General features: G+C 41.0%; 1 protein-coding gene across 7 annotated transcripts in view; it reads right to left on the bottom strand.

Annotated features, from left to right (window-relative positions):
* cab39l (calcium binding protein 39-like) overlaps positions 1 to 21,578 on the bottom strand; it is a 78,201-nt gene that overhangs the window by 16,819 nt on the left and 39,804 nt on the right. For all 7 annotated transcript variants that reach the window (XM_078559457.1, XM_078559459.1, XM_078559458.1 and 4 more), the window contains 4 exons: positions 14,079 to 14,197; positions 10,444 to 10,612; positions 3,368 to 3,427; positions 3,168 to 3,233 (listed from right to left, as the gene is read on the bottom strand). In XM_078559457.1, coding sequence (XP_078415583.1) covers positions 3,168 to 3,233; positions 3,368 to 3,427; positions 10,444 to 10,612; positions 14,079 to 14,197 — 414 coding nt within the window. The remainder of the gene's footprint in view (positions 1 to 3,167; positions 3,234 to 3,367; positions 3,428 to 10,443; positions 10,613 to 14,078; positions 14,198 to 21,578) is intronic.

Below are 21,578 nucleotides of genomic sequence, written 5' to 3'. Positions count from 1 at the left end.
CAATTTATGAATCTTAAATAGGCCCCTGCCTGCTTTTAATGGGGGTCTTATCCATGGTCTAATTCATCACTGTAAATAATATGGTGGTCAGGAATGTGGTGCGTTGGAGGTGGGATTTTGTTTTTCAGGTTTTTAACTCCCTCAACCGAACCTTCCCTACTAGTCAGTAGGGTGGAGCAGGGAAACGATGATGCTATGGAGGTAGAGTGGCTGTCAATGTACACACGGAAGCTGACTGATGTCCATGCATGATGTTGGCAAAGAGCAACATTTAAATAAGGAAAGAGTGAGCATGTAGAGATGGAAGGAGAATACACTGCTAGCAATCTGCACAGATGGGAGTGGGACTACAAAAAGTCCCATGGATGGCATGATTGACTTTAATCAAATGTTGGATAGAAGCCAAGGAATGATCATGCACCAAGGTCACAGTCACAGCAGACATTGCTGGTGACTTTGACAGGGCTAGTCTCAATAGAGTGGGTGCATGGAAAGCAGACTGATAAAATTCAAAAGATAACATTGGGATTTAAAATTAATTTAAGGCAATGAAGACATAAGGCAAATTGTATACAGCACAACATTAAATTAACAGATTTAAAAAGGACCATAGGACATACAATGTGACTTATATATACAGCAACTTGCATTTGTACAGCATTTTACATTCCAAGGTGCTGAAAAAATGAATGAAGGCATTTTTGACATTGAGCCACAGAAAGGGATAACAGAAAGGTGAGAAAAAGCTTGGTCAACGAAGTAGGTTTTGGAGCATCTTAAAAAGGAGATAGAAGTAATGAGGTTTAGAGAGAGGCTCCAGAATTTAGGGCAAAGGCAGTTTTTGCCGCCAGTGGTGAGGTATTAAAATCTGGGATGCACAAGATGTCAGAATTGGAGGAGTGCAGATATCTTGAAGGCTTGTTGGACTAGAGGGGTTTATAGAGATGGGGAGAGACAAGGTCATGGAGGGCTTTGAAAGTAATGTTGAGGGCTTCAAAAAGGCAGTTGGACTTGGAGCTGTTGTAGGTCAGTAAGCACAGCAGTGACATGCGAACAAGATTTAGTGAGAGTTAAAATACAAGCAGCAGAGTTTTGGATGAACACAAGTTTATGTAAGGTGGAAGATGGGAGGCTGGCCAGGAGAGCACAGGAATTGTAAAATCTAGAGGTGGCAAAAGTATTGATGAGGCTTTAGCAGATGAGCTAAGACAAGTTTGGAGTCAGAGGATGGTTATGAACAGTGCTTAGAGGTTGAAGAGTAACTTTGTTAAGTTTAAAAAAAAAGGTGTCAGCTTAAAAATAAGGAGTCTCCCATTTAAGATGATGAGGAGAAGGAATTTCTTCTCAAGAAGGTTGTCAGTCTTTGGAATTCTGTTCCAAAGAGCAGTGGAAGCTGGGTCATTTAATAAATTCAAGGCCAAGTTAGACAGATTTTTGCAAAGATTATGGAGGCAGGCAGGAAAGTGGAGTGCAGGGCACAATCAGATCAGCCATGATCTTATTGAATGGCAGAGCAGGCTTGATGGCATGAATGGCCTACTCCTTATGATCTGATAACTATGGTTAGTTCACAGAATTGTGAATTGTCAGATCATGGAACTTAGGCTCTAAACTCAAGCCAGATTTATGTAAAAGACAGAAAAATCAATACAGCAGATTTCACTTGATTACAAAATTTAAATTGCATCCTTTCAGGTACAACAGCAGAAAAGATGTGATATTTTGTTAACTCAGCAATACGAAACTGTAACATGATGCAACTTTTTAGCCACCATGGAGTCTCCAATGGATTGAGAAGCACTGGATACTCACTCTCCTAGCAATACCTCTGAAACCCTTTAATGTTTTATTGGGATACAGGAAATATAATGGCACCTTGCACAATTCAATAATGATGATTCATGAACCATAACTAGGTGCGAGACTTAAGCTTGCTAGAAGCTCCATGTATTCATAGGCATGTACCTGTCCGCTGCAGGCAAAGGGATATAAATTGCTGCTTCCTTTGAAATTTGGCATTATTGCATCTGTCCTGATGAGTGCAAGGTGAAAAGCTTCAACAGCGTGTCTCTGAATGCTTCCACTACCATGGCATTTTATAGCTGTCAATCAATTCCACCCCATCCCCATCTCAAAAAAATTAGATTGAAGTCCCCAGCCACATCTCTAATAGATATTAAAAATTTTAATTAAGAACTTAAAATGCAATAGGTCGTGGAATATCATACCTATGTCTAACCAAATCAATGTACAATAGTAGACCAATTCTTAAACACAATGGTGCTTTAGTGGTAATTTACTATTTTTAAGCATTACAGATATGTATTAACATGTTCAAAGTTGTAGACAATGTTTTCTTATAAATGTAAGTACAAGTTTATTTTAAATAAACTAAATTAAGCTAATATTTCGACAGTTAGTAAACAGTATCAATTCTGCTGTTAGCTACGGCCAGGCACTGCTGAACAATTCTTCTCTACATCCATCCTATCAAACGCCTTTCATAATTTTAGTCCTCTATCAAGCACCCACTTAGCCTTTCCTTTTCTAGAGGAAAGAGGCTCAGTTGTTTCAGTCTTTCTCAATAACTATGCCCTTTGTTCTGGTAACACCTTGAAATCTTTATTGCACTTTCACCAGTCCTTCTATAATTTTTTTGTAATATGCAGATCAGGAATCTGCACAGTACTCAAGTGTGGTCTGATCAAGTTTCTACCCAAGTATAAAATAATTTCTGCTTTTGAACTCTATTCACTTGATAGTTTCACATATTCCTCATGGAAATGCCTTGACCAGAGTCGACTTGCCTGGTTTGAATTTAAACAAAAGCTTGGCAGTTAACTGTTCCCTGGTGCATTCTCCATGACAACACCTCTACCAATCAGAGTCCACTTGTCAACCAATCAGCACCCTCTTCTCATGCAGAATAAATTGTTGCTCCCTTTGAGATTTGTTATTCTGTCCTGATGAGTGCAAGATGAAAAGCTTCGACAGCATGTCTCTTTTTTCAGCAATAGTCAAGTTTTGTACTACCAAACGACTACAAAAAATATCAGATTACCTTCAGAAAGAGGGAAATCTGAACAAAGCAAGTAACTTGATAAATGCTGGCACTTGTTTGTAAATATTAAGTATGCTACACAATTAAACCAAATTTCTCGTGTTACCTTTAAAGACTGCCTTTTTGTCACATAGTTTTCGGAATGCAACAACTTCTCATAGTCATTAAATACCTTGAAAGAAAAAATAAATTTGACCAAAATTAGAAATTCAGTTCTTTTTAGAAGTTCATTAAACACACGCAAATAAACATTAAAATGCAAAAGAATTTTAAAGCCAAGTACCAGAATTGGTTTTGCTCACTTACCAGATCATAGTTCTGTTCTAAAAACTGTCCACACATGACTTTATGTCTGGTGAGTAAGTCCTGTAATAAAATATTGCGGAAGTTAACTTTAAACCTGGGAAAAGTATAATTTACAACTCAAAAACTGTATCTAGCTAGAGGGTTAATGCTCTTCAATCCAGAATCTTTCAAAGATAAAAGTCTCAGGATCTGTTTGGAGTACTTAGAACTTGCCAACTGAGAGCCAAAATATTGAGTGTACCTAAAACAACAACTTGCATTTATATAAGCACTTTTAATGTAGTAAAACATTAAACAAGGTCCTTCACAGCAGCGTTAAAAAATATTAGACAGGAAGCCACATAAAATATTAGAGATGATCAAAAGCTGCTTAGAGGTCAGTTTTAAGGAGCGTCTTGAAGGAGAGAAAGTAGTTGAGGGGTTCAGGGAGGGAATTCTGAAACTTGTTGGCAGAAAAATGCATGCTCACCAGTGGTGGAGTGATTAAATTGGAGATGGTTAAGAGACAAGAATTAGATGAATGCAGATATCTTGGTAATGGGAACCGGTGTAACTCAGTGGGCACTAGGGTGATGGGTGAACTCAGATCAGTGCGAATTAGAATACCAGCAGAGTTTTGAGCAACCTGGAGTAAAACATGGGAGGCTGGCCAAGAGTGCATTGGAATAGTCAATTTAGGGGCAACAAAGACATGGATGAGCATTTTAGCAGATGAGCTGAGGCAGGGGTGGAGACAGGTACTATTGTAGAAGTGGTAACAGGTGGTCTTTGTAATGGTGTAGATATGTTGCTGGAATGCAAGGGTAACAGCCGGATTCTTTACTCTGCTACAATTGAGAGGAGATTGCGAAAGGAGGACCCTGAGCCAGGCAGTCAGCAGCACCTTGCACCTAACATCATGGATAAACATAAGATCATTGGTTGGTGTGAAACTGCTGTTAGGGAGTGTCATCAAGTAGCTGAGAATTAGAAAAACTCATTCTTTTTAAAAGGGGTTGCTTACATTTAAGTAAGAAACACAAGCTATAGGGAACTAAAGTTAAGTTGAGGCCAGGATAATAAAGTTGCGTAACTAAGCCAAAATAAAATCAAGTTAATGCAAGGGAAGTCAATTAAAGCCACGGCAGGACAGCTCAGTCATGTTACAAGACAGGCATTGCACATGTGGGAAGTCGTGGACATTACCGGTGTCCTAGATGACTACATGTGCAGGAAGTGTCACCAGCCGCAGAACTTTGAGCTCTGGGTTTCAGGCTCGAGCGGTGGATGAAGCCAACGTATCCGCGAAGTTGAGAGCTATGTGGATAGCACATTCAGGGAGGTGGTCACACCACAGCTTAGGAGCCTGGAGGCAGAAAGGGAATGGGTGACCGCCAGGCAATCCAAGAGAACTAGGCAGGTAGTGAAGGAGTCCCCTGGAGTCCCACTCACCAACCAATTTTCCGTTTTGGATACTGGTGACGGCATTGGCTCCTCAGAGGAGTGCAGTCAGAGCTAAGTTTGTGGTACCACAGGCAGTTCTGCCGTACAGGAGGGGAGAAAGAGGAAGGGAAGAGCAGTAGTAATAGGGGATTTGTTAGTTAGGGGAACAGACAGGTGTTCCCGTAGCCCAAGACATGACTCCAGGGTGGTATGTTGTCAGGGTCAAGGATGTCACGGAGCAGCTGCAGGACATTCTTCTGGGGGAGGGTGATCAACGAGAGGTTGTGGTCCATGTTGGTACTAATGACTTAGGTAGGAAAATGGATGAGGTCCTGGAAGCAGGCTTTAGGGAGCTAGGAAGGAGACTGAAAAGGACCTCTAAAGCAGTAATTTCAGGATTACTCCCAATACCACATGCAAGCAAGTATAGGAATAGGAGAATTGAGCGACTAATCATCCAAAATTGGCTAAGTGACAGGGAGCAAAGGGTATTGGTTGATTGAAAATGGTTTCCACAGGGCTCAGTGTTGGGGCCCTTGCTGTCTGTTGTATATATTACTGATTTAGACTTAAATGTGGGAGGCACGATTGGGAAATTTGCAGATGATATAAAAATTGGGCGTGTATTTGATAGTGAAGAGGATAGTTGTCGGCTCCAGAATGATATCAATGGTTTGATCATGTGGGCGGAGAAGTGGCAACTGGAATTCAATCTGGAAAAGTGCGATGTAATGCATTTGGGGATGGCAAACAAAGCAAGGGAATATTCAATAAATGGGAGGGTATTGAGAGGGGTTGAGGAAGTGAGAGACCTTGGAATGCATGTGCACAGGTCCTTGAAGGTGGCAGGACAGTTGGTCAAGTAGGTCAAGAAAGCATATGGAATGCTTTCCTTTATTGGACAAGGTATTTAATACAAAAGCAGGGATGTAATGATGGAACTGTATAAAATGCTGGTTAGGCCACAGCTGGAATTTTGTGTACAGTTCTGGTCACATTACAGGAAGGACATAATTGCTCTGGAGATGTACAGAGGAGATTTACAAGAATGTTGCCAGGGCTTGAAAATTGCAGCTATGAGGAGAGATTGGATAGACTGGGGTTGTTTTCTTTAGAACAGAGGCAGCTAAGGGGTGACCTAATTGAGGTGCACAAAATTATGAGGGGCCGAGGTAGAGTAGACAGTAAAGACTTGTTTCCCCAAGCTGAGTGGTCAATTGCAGGGGACATAGATTTAAGATGATTGATAGAAGGATTAGAGAGGATATGAGGAAAAACTTTTTCACCCAGGAGGTTGGTGGGCATCTGGAATTCACTGCTCAAGTTGGTGGTTGAAGCTGAAATGCTCAACTCACTTAAAAAGGTACCTGGTTCTGCACCTGAAGTGCTGTAACCTGCAAGGCTATGGACCAGGTGCTGGAAAGTGGGTTTAAAATGAGCGGCTAGATTCTTTGTTCTCTTTTTTTGGCTGGCGCAAACACAAGGGGCTGATTGGCCTCGTAACTTTTCTAAGGTTTCTAATTGCTGCAAACCATCTTCTTAAAACCCTCTCCCCTGAGCTCTCCACCTTCACCTCCAACATAAGTGTGAGGAGCTCATGGACTTCTTTGTCACTAAACGCAAGACCATTCAATCAACTGCCTCTGCCACGTCCCTCCCTTCCACTAGCCCACCAGGCCAAATTTCCTATCCTATCATGCTTCCCCTTGCCATAGCCCTGAAACTCACATCTTTCTCTAGTTTCTCTCCCATCTCCCTCCCATCATTCCCTCTTTAGGCTCACCCTGTCCATGAGAACCATCATCAGCTCCCACAATCCTTTTCTCAAGAAACTGTAGATCACTCAACTTTCCCTCCTTAGGTGCTGTCCCTCTCTTCTTCAAATCTATGTCATTACCTCCCTCCTCAAAAAAAAACAATCCTTGACCCCATCATCCTTGCAAACCACCAATCTCCAACCTCCCTTTCCTCTCCAAAATCCTTGAATGTGTTGTCACTTCCCAAAGCAGTTCTCATCTTTCCCAGAACTCCACATTTGAATCTCTCCAATTTATGCCCCTGCCATAGTGCCAAAAGAGCTTTTACAAATGACATCCTAGGTGACTATGACAAAGGTAAACTTTCCCTCCATGTCCTATTTGACCTGTATGCAGCCTTTGACACGGTTTACCACACCATCCTCCTCCAATGCCTCTCCATTGTCATTCAGCTGATGGAACTGCTCTCATCTGGTTCTATTCTTACCTATGGTAGCTGGAGAATCACTTGCAATGGCTTCTCCTTATGCTCCCACACAGTTATCTCTAATGCCCCCCTCCAAGGGTATATATTTAGGACCCTTCTATTTCTTATCTACATGCTACCCCTCGGTAACATCGCCCAAAACCACAGCATTAGTTTTCACATGTAAATTGTGTTTGACTAACTTGCTTGAGTTTTTGATGACAGGTAACAGAGAAGGCTGATAAGGATAATGCAGTTGATGTAGTGCACATGGACTACCAAAAGGTATTTGATAAAGTGCCACATAACAGACGTATCAGCAAAATTAGAGCCCGTGGAATAAAAGGATCAGTAACAGCATGGATACGAAACTAGCTAAGTGACAAGAAACAGAAAAGTAGCAAATGGTTTTTTGGACTGGAGGAATGTTTACAGCAGGGTTCCCCAAGATTTGGTGCAAGGACTCCTGTTCGTCTTGATCTATATTAACGACCTAGACTCAGGTGTACAGAGCACAATTTCAAATTTGCAGATCACACAAAACTTGGAAATATTGTGAACTTGAGGAGGATAATGTAGAACATCAAAAGGACAGGTTGGTGGAATAAGTGGCTGATGAAATTTAATACACAGAACTGTGAAGTGATTCATTTTCATAGGAAGAACAAGGAGAGGCAATATAAAATAAATGGTATGATTCTAAAGAGAGTGCAGCAGCAGAGGGACTGGGGTATACATGCATAATTCATTGAATGTGGCAGGGCAGGTTGAGAAGCCAGTTCATAAAGCAACAAGATCCTCTGCTTTATTAATGAAGTACAAAAGCAAGGAAGTTATATTAAACCTGTATAAAACACTGGTTTGGCCTCAAATGGATTATTGTATTCAGTTCTGGGCACCACACTTTAGGAAGGACGTGAAGGCCTGAGAGTACAGAAAAGATTCGAGAATGGCTCCAGGGATGAGGGACTTCAGTTATGTAGATAGATTGGAGAAGCTGGGACTGTTCTCCTTAGAGGAGAGAAGATTAAGAGGAGATTTGATCAAAATGTTCAAAATGATGAGAAGTCTAGACAGTGTAAATAGGGAGAAATTGTGCCCATTGGTGGTAAGATCAAGAACCAGAGGACACCGATTTAAGGCAACTGGCAAAAAAAGCCAGGGAGATGCAAGGAAATTTTTTTTTATGAATGGGTGGACAGGATCTGGAATTCACTGCCTGTGTCTGTGATGGAGGCAGGGTAAGTTATGGTTTTCAAACAGGAATTGGGTAATTACCTGCAGAGAAAAAAAAATGCAGTGTTATGGGGAAAAGGCCTTTACTGCAAGGGGGATGGGGTACAAAAGTAAGGGAAGTCTTGCTATAACTGTACAGGGCATTAGTGAGACCACACCTAGAGTACTGCTTTAGTCTCCTTACTTGAGGGACATACTTACATTGGAAGCAGTTCAGAGAAGGTTTACTAGGCCGCAAGCTGGGATGAAGGGATTTGTCTTATAAGAAAAGGTTGAGCCTATACTCATTGGAGCTTAGGAGGGGGGGGAAGTAACTTATTGAAACATTCATGATTTTGAGGGGGCTTGATAGGGTTGAGGCTGATAGGAGGTTTTCCCTAGTGGGGGAATCCAGAACTTGGGAGCACAGTTTAAAAATAAGGGGTGTCCCAATTAAAACTGAGATGAAAAGGAATATTTTCTCTCTGATGATAGTTAGTCTTTGGAATTCTCTTCCACAGGGAGCAGTAGAAACTGGGTTATTGAACATATTCAAGGCCAATTTAGACAGATTTTTAGTCTACAAGGGAGTCAAGGGTTATTGGGCAGACAGAAAAGTGGAGTTAAAAGCTAAAATCAGATCAGCCATAATCTTATTGAATGGTGGAGCAGGCTCAATGGGCTGAATGGCCTACTGCTCTTATTTCTTATGACCTTATGAGTGGAACTGGATGAGTCATTCTTGCACAGGCTTTTTGGGCTAACTGGCTTCCTTCTCTTCTGTTACCAGTCGATGATTCTACGTACACGGGTGAAACCCGGCTCTTCTTTACCATCAACTCTGACTTCTCCACCACTGCCAAATTATCAGACTACTTACCAATATCCAACACTAGATGAGCAGAAATTTCTTCCAACGTTGGGAAGATTAAAGCCATTGTTTTCTGTCCCCATTTCAAGTTTCTTTCCCAAGCTACCGACTCCATTCCTCTCCCTGGCAACAAACTGAGGTTAAGCCAGGCTATTCACAACATTAGTTGACCCAGAGATGAGTTTCCCGCCTCGTATTCATGCAATCATTAAGACTGCCTATTTCCATCTTTGTAACATTACCCAACTTCATCCCATCTCAGTTCATCTGCTACTGAAACCCTCATTCGTGCCTTTATTACCTTTGGATCTGACTATTCGAACACACTCCTCACTGTTCACCCACAATCAACACTCCATAAACTTGAGGTCATCCAAAATTCTGCTGCCTGTGTGTTAACTGGCACCAAATGCCATTTCCCCATCATCCCTGTGCTCACTGACCTATGCTGACCCCCCGGTCAAAAAACATCATGGTTTTAAAATTCTCATCCATGTTTTCAAACCTCCCTATGGCTTCACCCCCTCCCTATCTCTGCAATCTTTCCAGCTCCACAACTCTATAAGATATCTGCACTCTTCTAATTGAGACTTCTTGCACATCTCCGATTTTAATCGCGCTATCATTGGTGGCCAAGCCTTCAGCTGCCTAAGATCTAAGCTCCGGAATACCCTCCCTACACCTCTCCACCTCATTTTCCTCCTTTAAGACACACCTTAAAATCTACATCTTTGACTAAGTTGTGGTTATCTAATCCACTATCTCCTTATGTGGCTTGGTGTCATACTTATGCGCCTGTGAAGCACCCTGGGACATTTTATTTATATAGCGACTTTAACCTAATATGTTGTTGTTGATATTGCTGAGAGGCAGCACATACATGAGAAATCGGAAGGGGTCAAGGATAGATCTTGAGGAGCCAACTGAAGTGACCTTGCAAGAGCAGGAAGAGAAGCCATTGCAGTTGATCCCAACTAAGAATGGCACCAGGCAAATGCAGTTCCACCCTCCTGAAAACAGTGGGAAAAGGTTGGAGGATGTTGTAGTCAACTGTGTTAGAGACTTAGAAGTTGAGAAGGAAGGGGAGGGATAGTTTACTTTTGCCACAGTCTCAGTCATTTGCGACTTTGATCAGAGCTATTTCAGTACTGTGGCAGCAGCAGAAACCGGTTGGAAGGATCCAAAAGATAAATGGGAATTTATAATCCTGTGCAAGTAGGAGCAACAGCAAGGTCACAATAGCATGTAAAATATCAACAATGCAACAGTTAGTATGCCTGCATGACAAAAGAATGGAAACTTAAATATGACAAAATTAATGAAGCTGTTAAGTGAAATAATTTACCTTAAATGTAGCAAAGGCATCTGAAGCAATGTCAAATGTTGACATTTCCACATATTTGAAGAAATCTCTAAAATGTTCTGAATAAAGAATTATTTTGGCAAGTGGTTCATGTCTGATGCATTCCCTCAGCATGATTCCACAGTTCAAGGCAATCTCTGTCGTTTCATACCTGAACAAGAGAAAAGTAAATACTTTGGAAGATTCTCAAAGTGCAAACATCAAAGTTTGTTATCGTCAGCATCACAGACTAAAACACTAACTTTAAATATTTAAAAACACCAGGCTTGGAAACCATTAGTGTTTCACTGACGCAAAGTGCTATGTATCCCCCCCTTTTTAATTTTCCCTTAGGAACCATCCCCAATAATAATTTTCTGAAAATAAACAGAATAACAAAGATATGGAACAACATAAATAACATCATCATACTGGGACTTGGGAAGAAAACAGAAAATAAACAAATATGGATTTTTTGGCTTCTACAGAATGAAGCCCGTCCATAAAGACCTGAAGTAAAATGCACAGAACAGCTATCCTTATGCAGCAGCTAGCCATCTTGAATTTTCCCCCCATCGATAAGGTATAAGTTATCCCCAATAGCACAGCAGCTTGCCATTTATCCCTATAATTATCCTTCTTTGAAGGACTATATTAATGTGGCATCTAGCAATCACAGTTGTGGATTAACAACAATCTTGATTAAAAGAAATTAGGCCTAATAGTATTTTAAGTCCTTTTCCATTCCCTATATTTTTCCCTTGCCCGCTTTCACTTTGGCTGAGCATACAAAAAAATTGAAAACTGTCCTTTCAAAACACCTAAAATAATCATCTAGATTTTCCTTCCAAATTATGATATGCCTGCTGTGTGCCTCCTCGACTTCATTTTTACTTGCAGGTGAAAGCTATAGCACAAGGGTTGCAGGACAGTATCTTGCATTTTGCCAAGCCTATACTGTATTTATAGCACAAGAGCCATGAAACACTTATGGCCCCAGAATGAGTCAAAAGATGAAATGGAGAAGACTGAAATGCAGTACCTGCTTGAAGATACACATGCACAAAAGCAGGGCTAATGCCACAGGGTGACTTTTAGAGCTCTCACAACATTTCTACAAAATTAGACTGAAGACCAAGCAAATATGTGCAGTGTTAATGTTGCTACTGGGGCTGGTTAGCTCAGTTGGCTAGACATGTAACGTGTGGATCATATAACTGTCAACAGCACGGGTTTGGTCCCTGTTCCAGCTGAGGTAGATTTGGGACCTGGCTCCTTGCCTTTTGAATAGTAAAAAAAATCACGGCACTTTTCCATGGTTTGGCAAACAATTGCCAAGGATCTGCCTTTGGGCGGAGAACTCAAGAAGAATACTGCTACAAATAATCGTTTGGTAGTGCAGAACTTGAGTATTGCTGAAAAAAGATATTTTGTCAAAGCTTTTTGGCTTGCATTCATTAGGACAATCACAAGAAAACCAATGTCAGGGGAAGCAAAAAGTTTACACTGTATGAGAAGTATGCTGATTGGTTGGCAAGTGGAGTCTGACTGGTAGAGGTGTTGCCATGTAGAATGCACCAGTTAATGGTGGCTGACAGTTAACTGCCAAGCATTGTTTGAAATTTTAAACCAAGCAGCTTGACTGTGATTGGTCAAGGCATTGCCCTGAGAAATGAACCAGTGAATAGCTAGCACTTCTTTTGTTTAGCTCAAACAAGTCCAATATGTGTACATGTTCTGTCTGCAAAGAACAGGGCCCTGTGTATTAATATATGTAGCTTCTGGTACACGCAAATGCGCCACAATGCAAGCCTGGCTGACAACCTTAAATTGGTTTCAGCTGAGTTCGAATTCCTCTACTCCCAACTATCCCACCACAAACCAGTGTCCACTGAGGATGCTGATCTAGGACAAGCATATTGCACGATTCCGAACGACCGGTCTGATTTTTCACAAACAACATGGGTGTCTTACAGCATTGAGGCTTTTAAGACCAAGCTGGACATACACATCAGTGAACCTGACAAAGGGATGGGAATAGAAAACCACTCCATCAAAAGCCAGAAACATCTCTCTCTTTCACTATAATTCAAACCCCCTGCCCCATTTAGATCATGACCCAAAGAACTTTGTGAGGATAATGCATGTGAAATAAAAGGTTCTAAGTTTATATTGAAGCTTACCATCAAGTAAATGACAGAAAGAAAGATGCTTGTTTACTTAAAAAAATAAACTAAAGAACTTTACTCCGGTCAGAAATGCTGACCCAAAATTATCTGACATTTTTAGCATTAAATTCCCTAAGACTTGCACCCTTGTCACTTCTCGCAGACAGCCACCTATGTCAAGTAAATGGCACTAACCTGTAGTCACTACCACAAGCGCAATTACAAAGGCAACATCTTAAGCATATTAAGCAGGTTGACTATTTTGGGCAATTTAAATAGATGTACGTACATCATTAAAACATGATTACCTGTCATTAAATACCTTCTAGCAGCCCTGCCAGCTTCAGTCATTCCCCCACATGACCCCTCCACCCCCCACCCTATGGCCTCTAGAACTCCCACCTTTGTTGCTTACAAACAAATGACAAAGATAAAAGATTTCAGTCACATCCTGTTGAAACTCCAGCTGCGTTTACCTGCTGGATTGCTGGCACACAATAGTTTCCATTGCAATGTCATTTCAATCCTAAACTAGAGGTGAAAATTATCAGTCCACTGCATAGTTCAGTCCTGTTAAACTCTCCATAATAGATGAGCATTGCTCTGGTGTCTTAACACATACTCGATAGCTCTCTCTTCCAGGTAGAGTTGATCATTTTCCATTTGAGTTCCAGAACTGAGGCACTTAAGAGTGGGAAATGGAGAGATGGAGGGGGAAGACTCCCTCTGCGCGATTTTAAATTTTCCTGGTTACACCGAGAAATTTATGTTGAAAGCAGCATGCCCATTATAAAAGTGGTGGGGGCTGCACCTCTAAGTCAAAAATCAAAATATATAAACTGTGTGTCATGCTTGTGTGTTACAAAGCAGCAGCACAGAAGTTGTGCCATAAACTGTAAGCAGTAGTTTATATGTTATCATATGGACTCAGGTTGAATATGGACCTAAATTCAGTCATACTTGGCTGTCGAAAGATACCAGACTATGATTTTTCATTCAAAGGTTCTTTAGTTTAAGAAAAATGAATAGAAGGGTCATCCAGTATGATTTAAGTCAAGCAACAGTGTCACATAATGCAAAATGAAAGATACTTCACATTCTGAAATGCAAAATCTGCAGGCACAATTCATCACTGACAGGGCCTGCATTTTCATCAGTAGTCAGTGAATTTTCCAGTCCTATCAGGTAGCAGATTCACACCTTATCTTTCAAAATCTCAGTGAATTAAGACCGACTTTACATACAATTTTCTAAATAAGGGCCTCCAAGAATACCAAGTATCTGTTGTAAAATATTGCCCAAAATATTGAAATAAAATAATAGCTTTCGATCTTATTGACAACCTTCCTCTTGTACCAAAAGCTCATGGACACTCATACCACATTATATTTCCATTATAACTTTGAAGCATGTGCATTCAGCATTTATATTATATTGAATCCTTTTAGAAAACTATTGGATAATACGTACCCCTTCAACAGCATAAACAAGATTTGCTCATGGGAACATATATATTCCACTGTTGGAGTGCGAGTACCAATCTGTCTCCGCAAAATGTTGTTGAAGATCTGGGTAACATCCTTTTTACCCTATTTCATGAAATATATAGTCACAAAATTAAAAGCCTGAAATTTGCATTGTATTATTTTAAAAATAATTATAACCACATGAAAATGCAGTCATTCGACGAGACAAGTTAACATTTCAAAATAACCAATAAACAATAATCAATAAGCAAAATAAAGTAAAACTAAGACTAAGCAGTACTAATTCCAAACAATAAAGCTTCAAATGCATATGGAGGGTGTCTATTTAACAAGTGTTCAAAAGAATAGTGCATGTTATTACCTAGGATATTGTCTTGCTCATTCTTTGAATGTGTATGTCATTTAAAGAGGGAAACTACAATGATATTGTCCCTTGCAGAGTTTTGAGTCACATTTGGCACTACAACGAATACCTTATATACCTGAGAACATAAAGCACTGAATGAGGTTACAGGGTGCTTTGGGGGTAGGTCATTTCGTTCATCAAACTGGCTTCTTCCACAGATCATGGTCTCTTCCCACTAATTTAATTTGTTGAAAGGTGATTCTGGCTAATACTCTGATAGTAATGTAGGGTGACAGTAGCATAGTGGTAATATAAAGTGAGTTATTTGTTCATACTGCTCATTTTCTCATTGGCTTTTCTCTTCTGGTCTCTCACGAATCTTTCAATATCAATCTAAGTTGGTGCATTTTTATGGGAAAAATAGAGGTGACCTTTGGAACTGGGGTAGAGGAACAGAGGAATCTCAGGGCACAGATAGACAAATCAATGAAAGTAGTGAGGCAGGTTAATAAAAACAGAAAATGCTGGAAAAACTCAGCAGGTCTGGCATCTGTGGAGAGAGAGACAGAGTTAGCATTTTGAGTCCGTAGTAAATCAAGCACGGATTCATTTCTGGAGGGATAGGATTGAAAGCAGAGATGTTAAACTTGAACTTGTATTAATACAACTTGTATTCTTGGTTGTGGAATTGGTATGAGATACTGAAGCTAAGCCATAGTTGTAAATAGAACTGTGACACTGAATGGTTTAATTGCTTGAGAGTTGTATGTACATCATAAATATTCAACTTCTTTAGCTGAATAATTTGTTGCTGCTCCCTTATTATCAATAAATAAATAGAAGCGGACAAAATAGAAGGTCCGAGGACATGAGTTCAAATCTTACCACAGCAACTGGGAGAAATTAAATTCAATTAATTAATCACTCTGGAATAAAAAGTGAGTCTCAGTGGTGACAATTATGAAACTACCAGATTGCCATAAAAACCCATCTGGTTCACTAGTGTCCTTTGGAGAAGGAAATCTGCCGTCCTGACTTGGTCTGATTGAATGTAATTGAAAGTGCCTTCTGAAATGGCCTTGCAAGCCACACTGTTGCATCAAACTGCCACAGATAAGTTGAAGAATAAACCAGATAAAGCCACCTAGCCATCAACTAAGCACCAGAAACCACAAACAGACAACCTGTCCTGTCAACCCTGCCCATTAGTTCTCCCCACTAACATCTGGGATTTATGCCAAAATTGGGAGTTGTCCCACAGACAACTCGATCAACAGCCTGACATAGTCCTACTCACTGAATTATATCTTACAGCCAAAGTCTCATACACCTCCATCACCATCCCTAGGTACCCAAAGGTGGCAACACAGTTGGGAGGGAGAGGCCCTGGGAGTCCATAAGTCTCATGGAATCAGATCAAACATGGGCAAGGAAATCTCCTGCTGATTATACCTACTCTCCCCTCAGGTGATGAATCAGTGTTGTTCAATGATGAAGCAATGAGGGTAGCAAGGGCACAGAAAGTACTCTGGGTGGGGCTGGGTCCATAACCAAGAGTGGGCTCAGTAACACCACTACTGACTGAGCTTGCTGAGTCCTGAAGGACATATCTGCCAGACTGGGCCTATCACAAGTGGTGAAAGAACTAAGATGGAAAAACCTACTTGAACTCAGCCTTACCAATCTCACTGTCACAGATGCATCTGTCCATGACAGTATTGATAGGAATGACCACCACACGATCCTCAAGTGGACAAAGTTCTTTATTCAAACTGAGGGCACACTATCATGTTGTATTGCACTATCCCGTTGCTAAATGGGATAGATTTAAAACAGACCCGGCAGCTCAAAACTGGGCATCTATGAGGTGCTGGGGGGAGGGCCATCAGCTGTAGCAGAATTGTATTCAACCACATTCTGTAACTTTATGTTTTTAATTCATTCATGATCCAGCATATCCCCCACTCTACCATTACCATCAAGCCAAGGGACCAACCCTGCTTCAATGAGAAGTACAGGAGAGCATGCCAGGAGCAGCATCAGTAATACCTGAAATTGAGGTGCCAATGTGGTGAAGCTACAACACAGGAGTCTATGCATGCTAAACAGAGGAAGCAGCATGCTATAAATAGAGCTAAGTAACCTCACAACCAACACATTAGATCAAAGCCCTGCAGTCCTACCACATCCACGCCAAGAACAGTGGTGGACAACTTAGCAAAAACTTCCCCCACCACAGCGATGTCACAGTCCAGCACTTAAGTACAGAAGACAAGGCTGAAGCATTTGTAACCATCTTCAGTCAGAAGTGCCAAGGAAATGATCCATCTTGGCCTCCTCCTGAAGTCCCCAGTTTTCAGCCAATTTGATTCACTCCATGTCATATCAAGAAGTGGCTGAAAGCACTGGACGCAGCAAAGGCTATAACTCCTGACAACATCTGGCAGTAGTACTCAAGAATTGTGCTCCCCAGTACAACTACAACACTGGCAGGAGGTGTCAGCTGTGGCTTAGTTCATAGCACCCTCGCCTTTGAATCAGAAGGTTGTGGGTTCATGTCCCACTCCCGGAAACCAAGAACTGTGAATGTACTCGAAAGAGTTACATGCGATCTGTTGATAACTCAAAAGAGTTACAACACTGGCATGCGCCTGGCAATTTAGAAAATTGTCCAGGTATGGTCTGTCCACAAAAAAGCAGGACAACTCCAATCCAGCCAATTATTGCCTCATCAATCTACTCTCAATCGTTAGCAGAGATGGAAGGCATCATTCACAGTCCTATCAAGCAGAACTTACTCAACAATAATCTGCTCACCGATGCTCAGTTTGAGTTCCGCCAGGCCACTTGGCTCCAAATCTCAAAGCCTTGGTTCAAACATGGAGAAAAAAGAACGGAATTCCAAAGGTGAAGTGAGAGGGACTGCCCTTGACATCAAAGCAGCATTCGACTAATTGTGGCATCAAAGACTCTTAACAAAATTAAGATCAATGAAGTCAGGGGGAAAACTCTGAGTTGGAGTTACACCTAAGTACAAAGAAAGATGCTTATTGTTGTTGGAGGCCAATCATCTCAGCCCAGGACATCAAAATCATTAGCCACTCTCAGATTCTATTATTCAACATTGACTGCAGCTTTCTGCATACAACACTCAAGCTTTCCTCCCTCAGAGCAACAGATGTGCCATTATGCTACATTGAGCATCTGATCATCTCAGTTCACATGTTAATAAAATCACTAATTCTGTTCCCAGGCAATTATAGAGCTCTTTTTATGAAGGGACTGAATGAACAGACCACCGATGCCACAAGTCTTTTTGTATGTCCAATATTTTACATCCTTCTGGTTTATTTCTGAGCCTTTTCCACCAGGCAGTATTGTTTTGAATGCAATGTATGGGTTCAAAATTGTATACAATATCCATGGTGTGAGGAGTGACTAATCAAAAGTGTAAGGAACATATCTTTTTATTTCTGTTGGACTGTTGTAAAGAACATATCTTTTTATTTTCTGTTGGACTGTGGATTGGGATTGCAATGGCTGCAGGTCCTGGAAAAGAGAGTGTGCCATGAAAGACAGGATGGTGCCAGAAAGGAGTCCTAGGCCAAGGGATGTGCCTGACAACAGCATTTTAATTGGCTCCTGGCCAGGTGACCAGGTTTTGTGTGCGGGCAGTGCAGGAAAAAACTTCTGGCCTGCAAAGAGAAAACATCTAAAATCTTTTTTCCTCATATCTCTATAACCTGCTCTCTCTCACTCTGAGAAACCCCTGTAAAGGAAAAGGGGAAAACCACTGTTAGAGACATTGAAAAGCAAGTTCTCAACCAGTGAACTAAATACTGAAAGTGCTAGAATACCATCTTGTGTCATCAACAAGAATTGAAAGGAATTTGGAAGACATTGATCAAAATCAACCCATCGAATCCTGTACGACGGATTGGTGCTATTGAACTGCTTTATCACACCCTTAAAATCCATGTTTTGTGTGTTGTGTGTAGGAATTTAAGAAGGGGGTAGAGTTTAAGTTATAGTGTTAGACGTTAGCAGTTCATTTTTTTTCTTTTGCTACTGGTTAATGACAGTTTGTTCAATAAACAGTGGGTGCTCATATTCTGTTAACCTAAATTAAACAGTTAGGTAGAATTGGGGTAATCTGGTGGTTTGGTCAAACATTTCACATTTGTCACGGCTCAGGGAACAGTGGGGCTTGATATACACTATCCCCCATGAGTCGTGACAAAAGTTCGAAACCCAAGTATCTGAGAAGACCTCAAGCTCTGTATTGTTAACCTTGTTGCTGGACATGGCCGGAAAACACATGATGAATGATCAATAATCAGATTATCATCCTTTTCTTCCTTGGGCAGTTGAGTAATCAGGCTGTTGAGTGAGGCAAGGAAGGAGATAGCAAGGGCACTGGCAATAATTTTCAATACCTCTCCAGCCACAGGAAAGGTGCCAGAGGACTGGAGGACAGCTAGTGTGGTACCATTATTCAAGAAGGGAGGAAGGGATAAACCAGGGAGCTACAGGCCAGTCAGTCCAACCTCGGTGGTGGGGAAACTATTGGAAGCAAGTCTGAGGGACAGAATTAATCTACACTTGGAGAGGCAGGGATTAAATCAAGGATAGTCAGCATGGTTTTGTTAAGGGGTCATGTCTGACCAATTTGATTGAATTTTTCGAAGAGGTGACCAGGTGTATAGACGAAGACAATGCAATTGACGTAGTACTTGGACTTGAGCAAGGCTTTTGATAAAGGTCCCGCATGGGAGACTGATAACGAAGTTAAGAGCCCATGGGGCCCAAGGCAATTTGGCAAATTGGATTGGCTGAGTGGCAGGAAGCAGAGGGTGATGATCGAGGGGTGTTTTTGTGACTGGATCGGTGTTGAGTCCCTTGCTGTTTGCAGTATATATAAACGATTTAGATTTGAATGTAGGAGGGTTGATCAGTAAGTTCGCGGATGACATGAAAATTGGTGGGGTGGTAAATAGTGAGAAGGGTAGCCTTAGATTACAGGAGAATGTAGATGGGCTGATCAGTGGCAAATGGAATTTAATCTGGATAAGTGAGAGGTGATGCACTTGGGCAGGACAAACGAGGCATGGGAATACATGATGAATGGTAGGATCCTGGGAAGTACCGAGGATCAGAGGAACCTTGGTGTGCATGTTCACCAGTCCCTTAAGGTAGCGGGACAGGTAGATAAGGTGGTTAATGCGGCATATGGGATACTTGCTTTTATTAGCCGAGGCATAGAATATAAGAGCAGGGAGATTATGCTGGAACTGTATAAAACGCTGGTTAGGCCACAGCTAGAGTCTTGCATGCATTTCTTTAATCCGCATTATAGGAAGGATGTGATTGCACCAGAGGGAGCGCAGAGGAGATTTACCAGGATGTTGCCTGGGCTGGAGAGTTTTAGTTATGAGGAGAGATTGGATAGACTGGGGTTATTTTCGCTGGAGCAGAGGAGATTGAGGTGGGACATGATTGAGATGTATAAAATTATGAGGGGCAAAGATAGGGTAGACAGGAAGGAACTTCTCCCCTTGGTGGAGGGATCAATAACCAGGGGGCACAGATTTAAGGTAAGGGGTAGGAGGTTTAGAGGGGATGTGAGGAAGAATTTTTTCACCCAGAAGATGGTGGGAATCTGGAATTCACTACCTGAAAGGGTGGTAGAGGCAGAAATCCTTACAACACTTTAGTATTTGGCATACAAGGCTATGGGCCTAGTGCTAGAAAATGGGATTAGAATAGTTAGGTACTTGTTTGACTGGCGCAGACTCGATGGGCCAAAGGGCCTTTTTCTGTGCGGTAGACCTCGATGACCCTAATGGGTACATTTTCACTGTGTGCATTTTGAGTCATGTTGCTTGCTCATAAATACAGCACTTTACTTTTATCTACACTAACCTGGCTTGTTTCTTTATGCTATCACACCTCTGCTCTTTTCAATCGAGATCATTTTGATGCAACAGGGAGGGGAATAAAAAAACCACATGTGCAGGAATTTCCAACTCAAGAGAGAGAATCAAATGCCAATAGGAATGAGAGCTTTCCAGGTGAAGGTGAACAGCATTTAAAAGTATAAAATAAGAAGCATACACTATCAAGTAATATAAGTTTCCCTCACGCTTATTAAGCCATCAGGGTGGTTATGCTAAATTATGACCTCAATTTGACATGCTTTAGCACTATTCATCTCCTTAATTGTCAATGAAGACAATATATGTATGATAAGCATGTAAGAGCCGTTATATGCAAGGCATCTACATGGGAGAAAAGGACATTACCTGGCTGATTATTTTATTATACAATACAGTATAATAAGTCTAACATGTTTTTCTTGCTCATGATCGAAGACATCCATCATATTAACCATTTAATTATTTGCTTAATAATTTAATTTCAGTCCAATCATCAAATAAAACAGTTGATGTCAACTGAGTAAATTGGCAAACATACTTAGTTCCAACCATGCATGCACCTCTGCACAATCAATGAAAACCAACAAGTTAATCCATTTTAAAAAGTATGCATGCAGTACTGCGAAACGTTTAAATAGCACAACTGTCTGAACTGAACTCAGAAACAATGTTATGCCTCAACTTCCAATGTCATCTTGGAAGCTCTATTAACTGTGAAGTATGCCGTGGACCCACTATATTAGCACAAAGCCAGCTAACAGAATGTGGAAAAGCAAGTTGCATCATAGTCTTAACACTTTGGGTTCAACGATCATAACTAGAGAACAACAAGATTAATATCCCAGGTGCATGTGACTTACCAGGCAAATGGTTTAAACTTTCTAAATGAACTTCAGAAATTTCTATATCTTGAGGCATTCTCCTGAATTTTCCAAAAAGATATGGGTGAGAAGCTGCTACCATAAATGTTCAAGTAACAATGACAATGAATAAGTGTGGACTTCCGGGATGTAGCACCATTAAATTCTTTCCCACTTAATACAGTAATCTTCCCATGATGCCAATTATCAACTACAACTAAAGCAAGAAATTATTGCACATGTGAACACTCCCCTCAAGAGCCAAGCTGACAAATAAAAGCCTGTGTTGGACCCACATCAGATCTGATGCACCACTTACAAGAGATCCCATTTACAAGAAA

The sequence above is a fragment of the Cetorhinus maximus genome, chromosome 16, assembly GCF_964194155.1.
Source record: "Cetorhinus maximus chromosome 16, sCetMax3.hap1.1, whole genome shotgun sequence".
NCBI classification, from domain to species: Eukaryota; Metazoa; Chordata; class Chondrichthyes; order Lamniformes; family Cetorhinidae; genus Cetorhinus; species Cetorhinus maximus.
The sequence above is the reverse complement of the archived record's forward strand: the minus strand, read 5'-3'. Positions and strand labels throughout refer to the sequence as shown.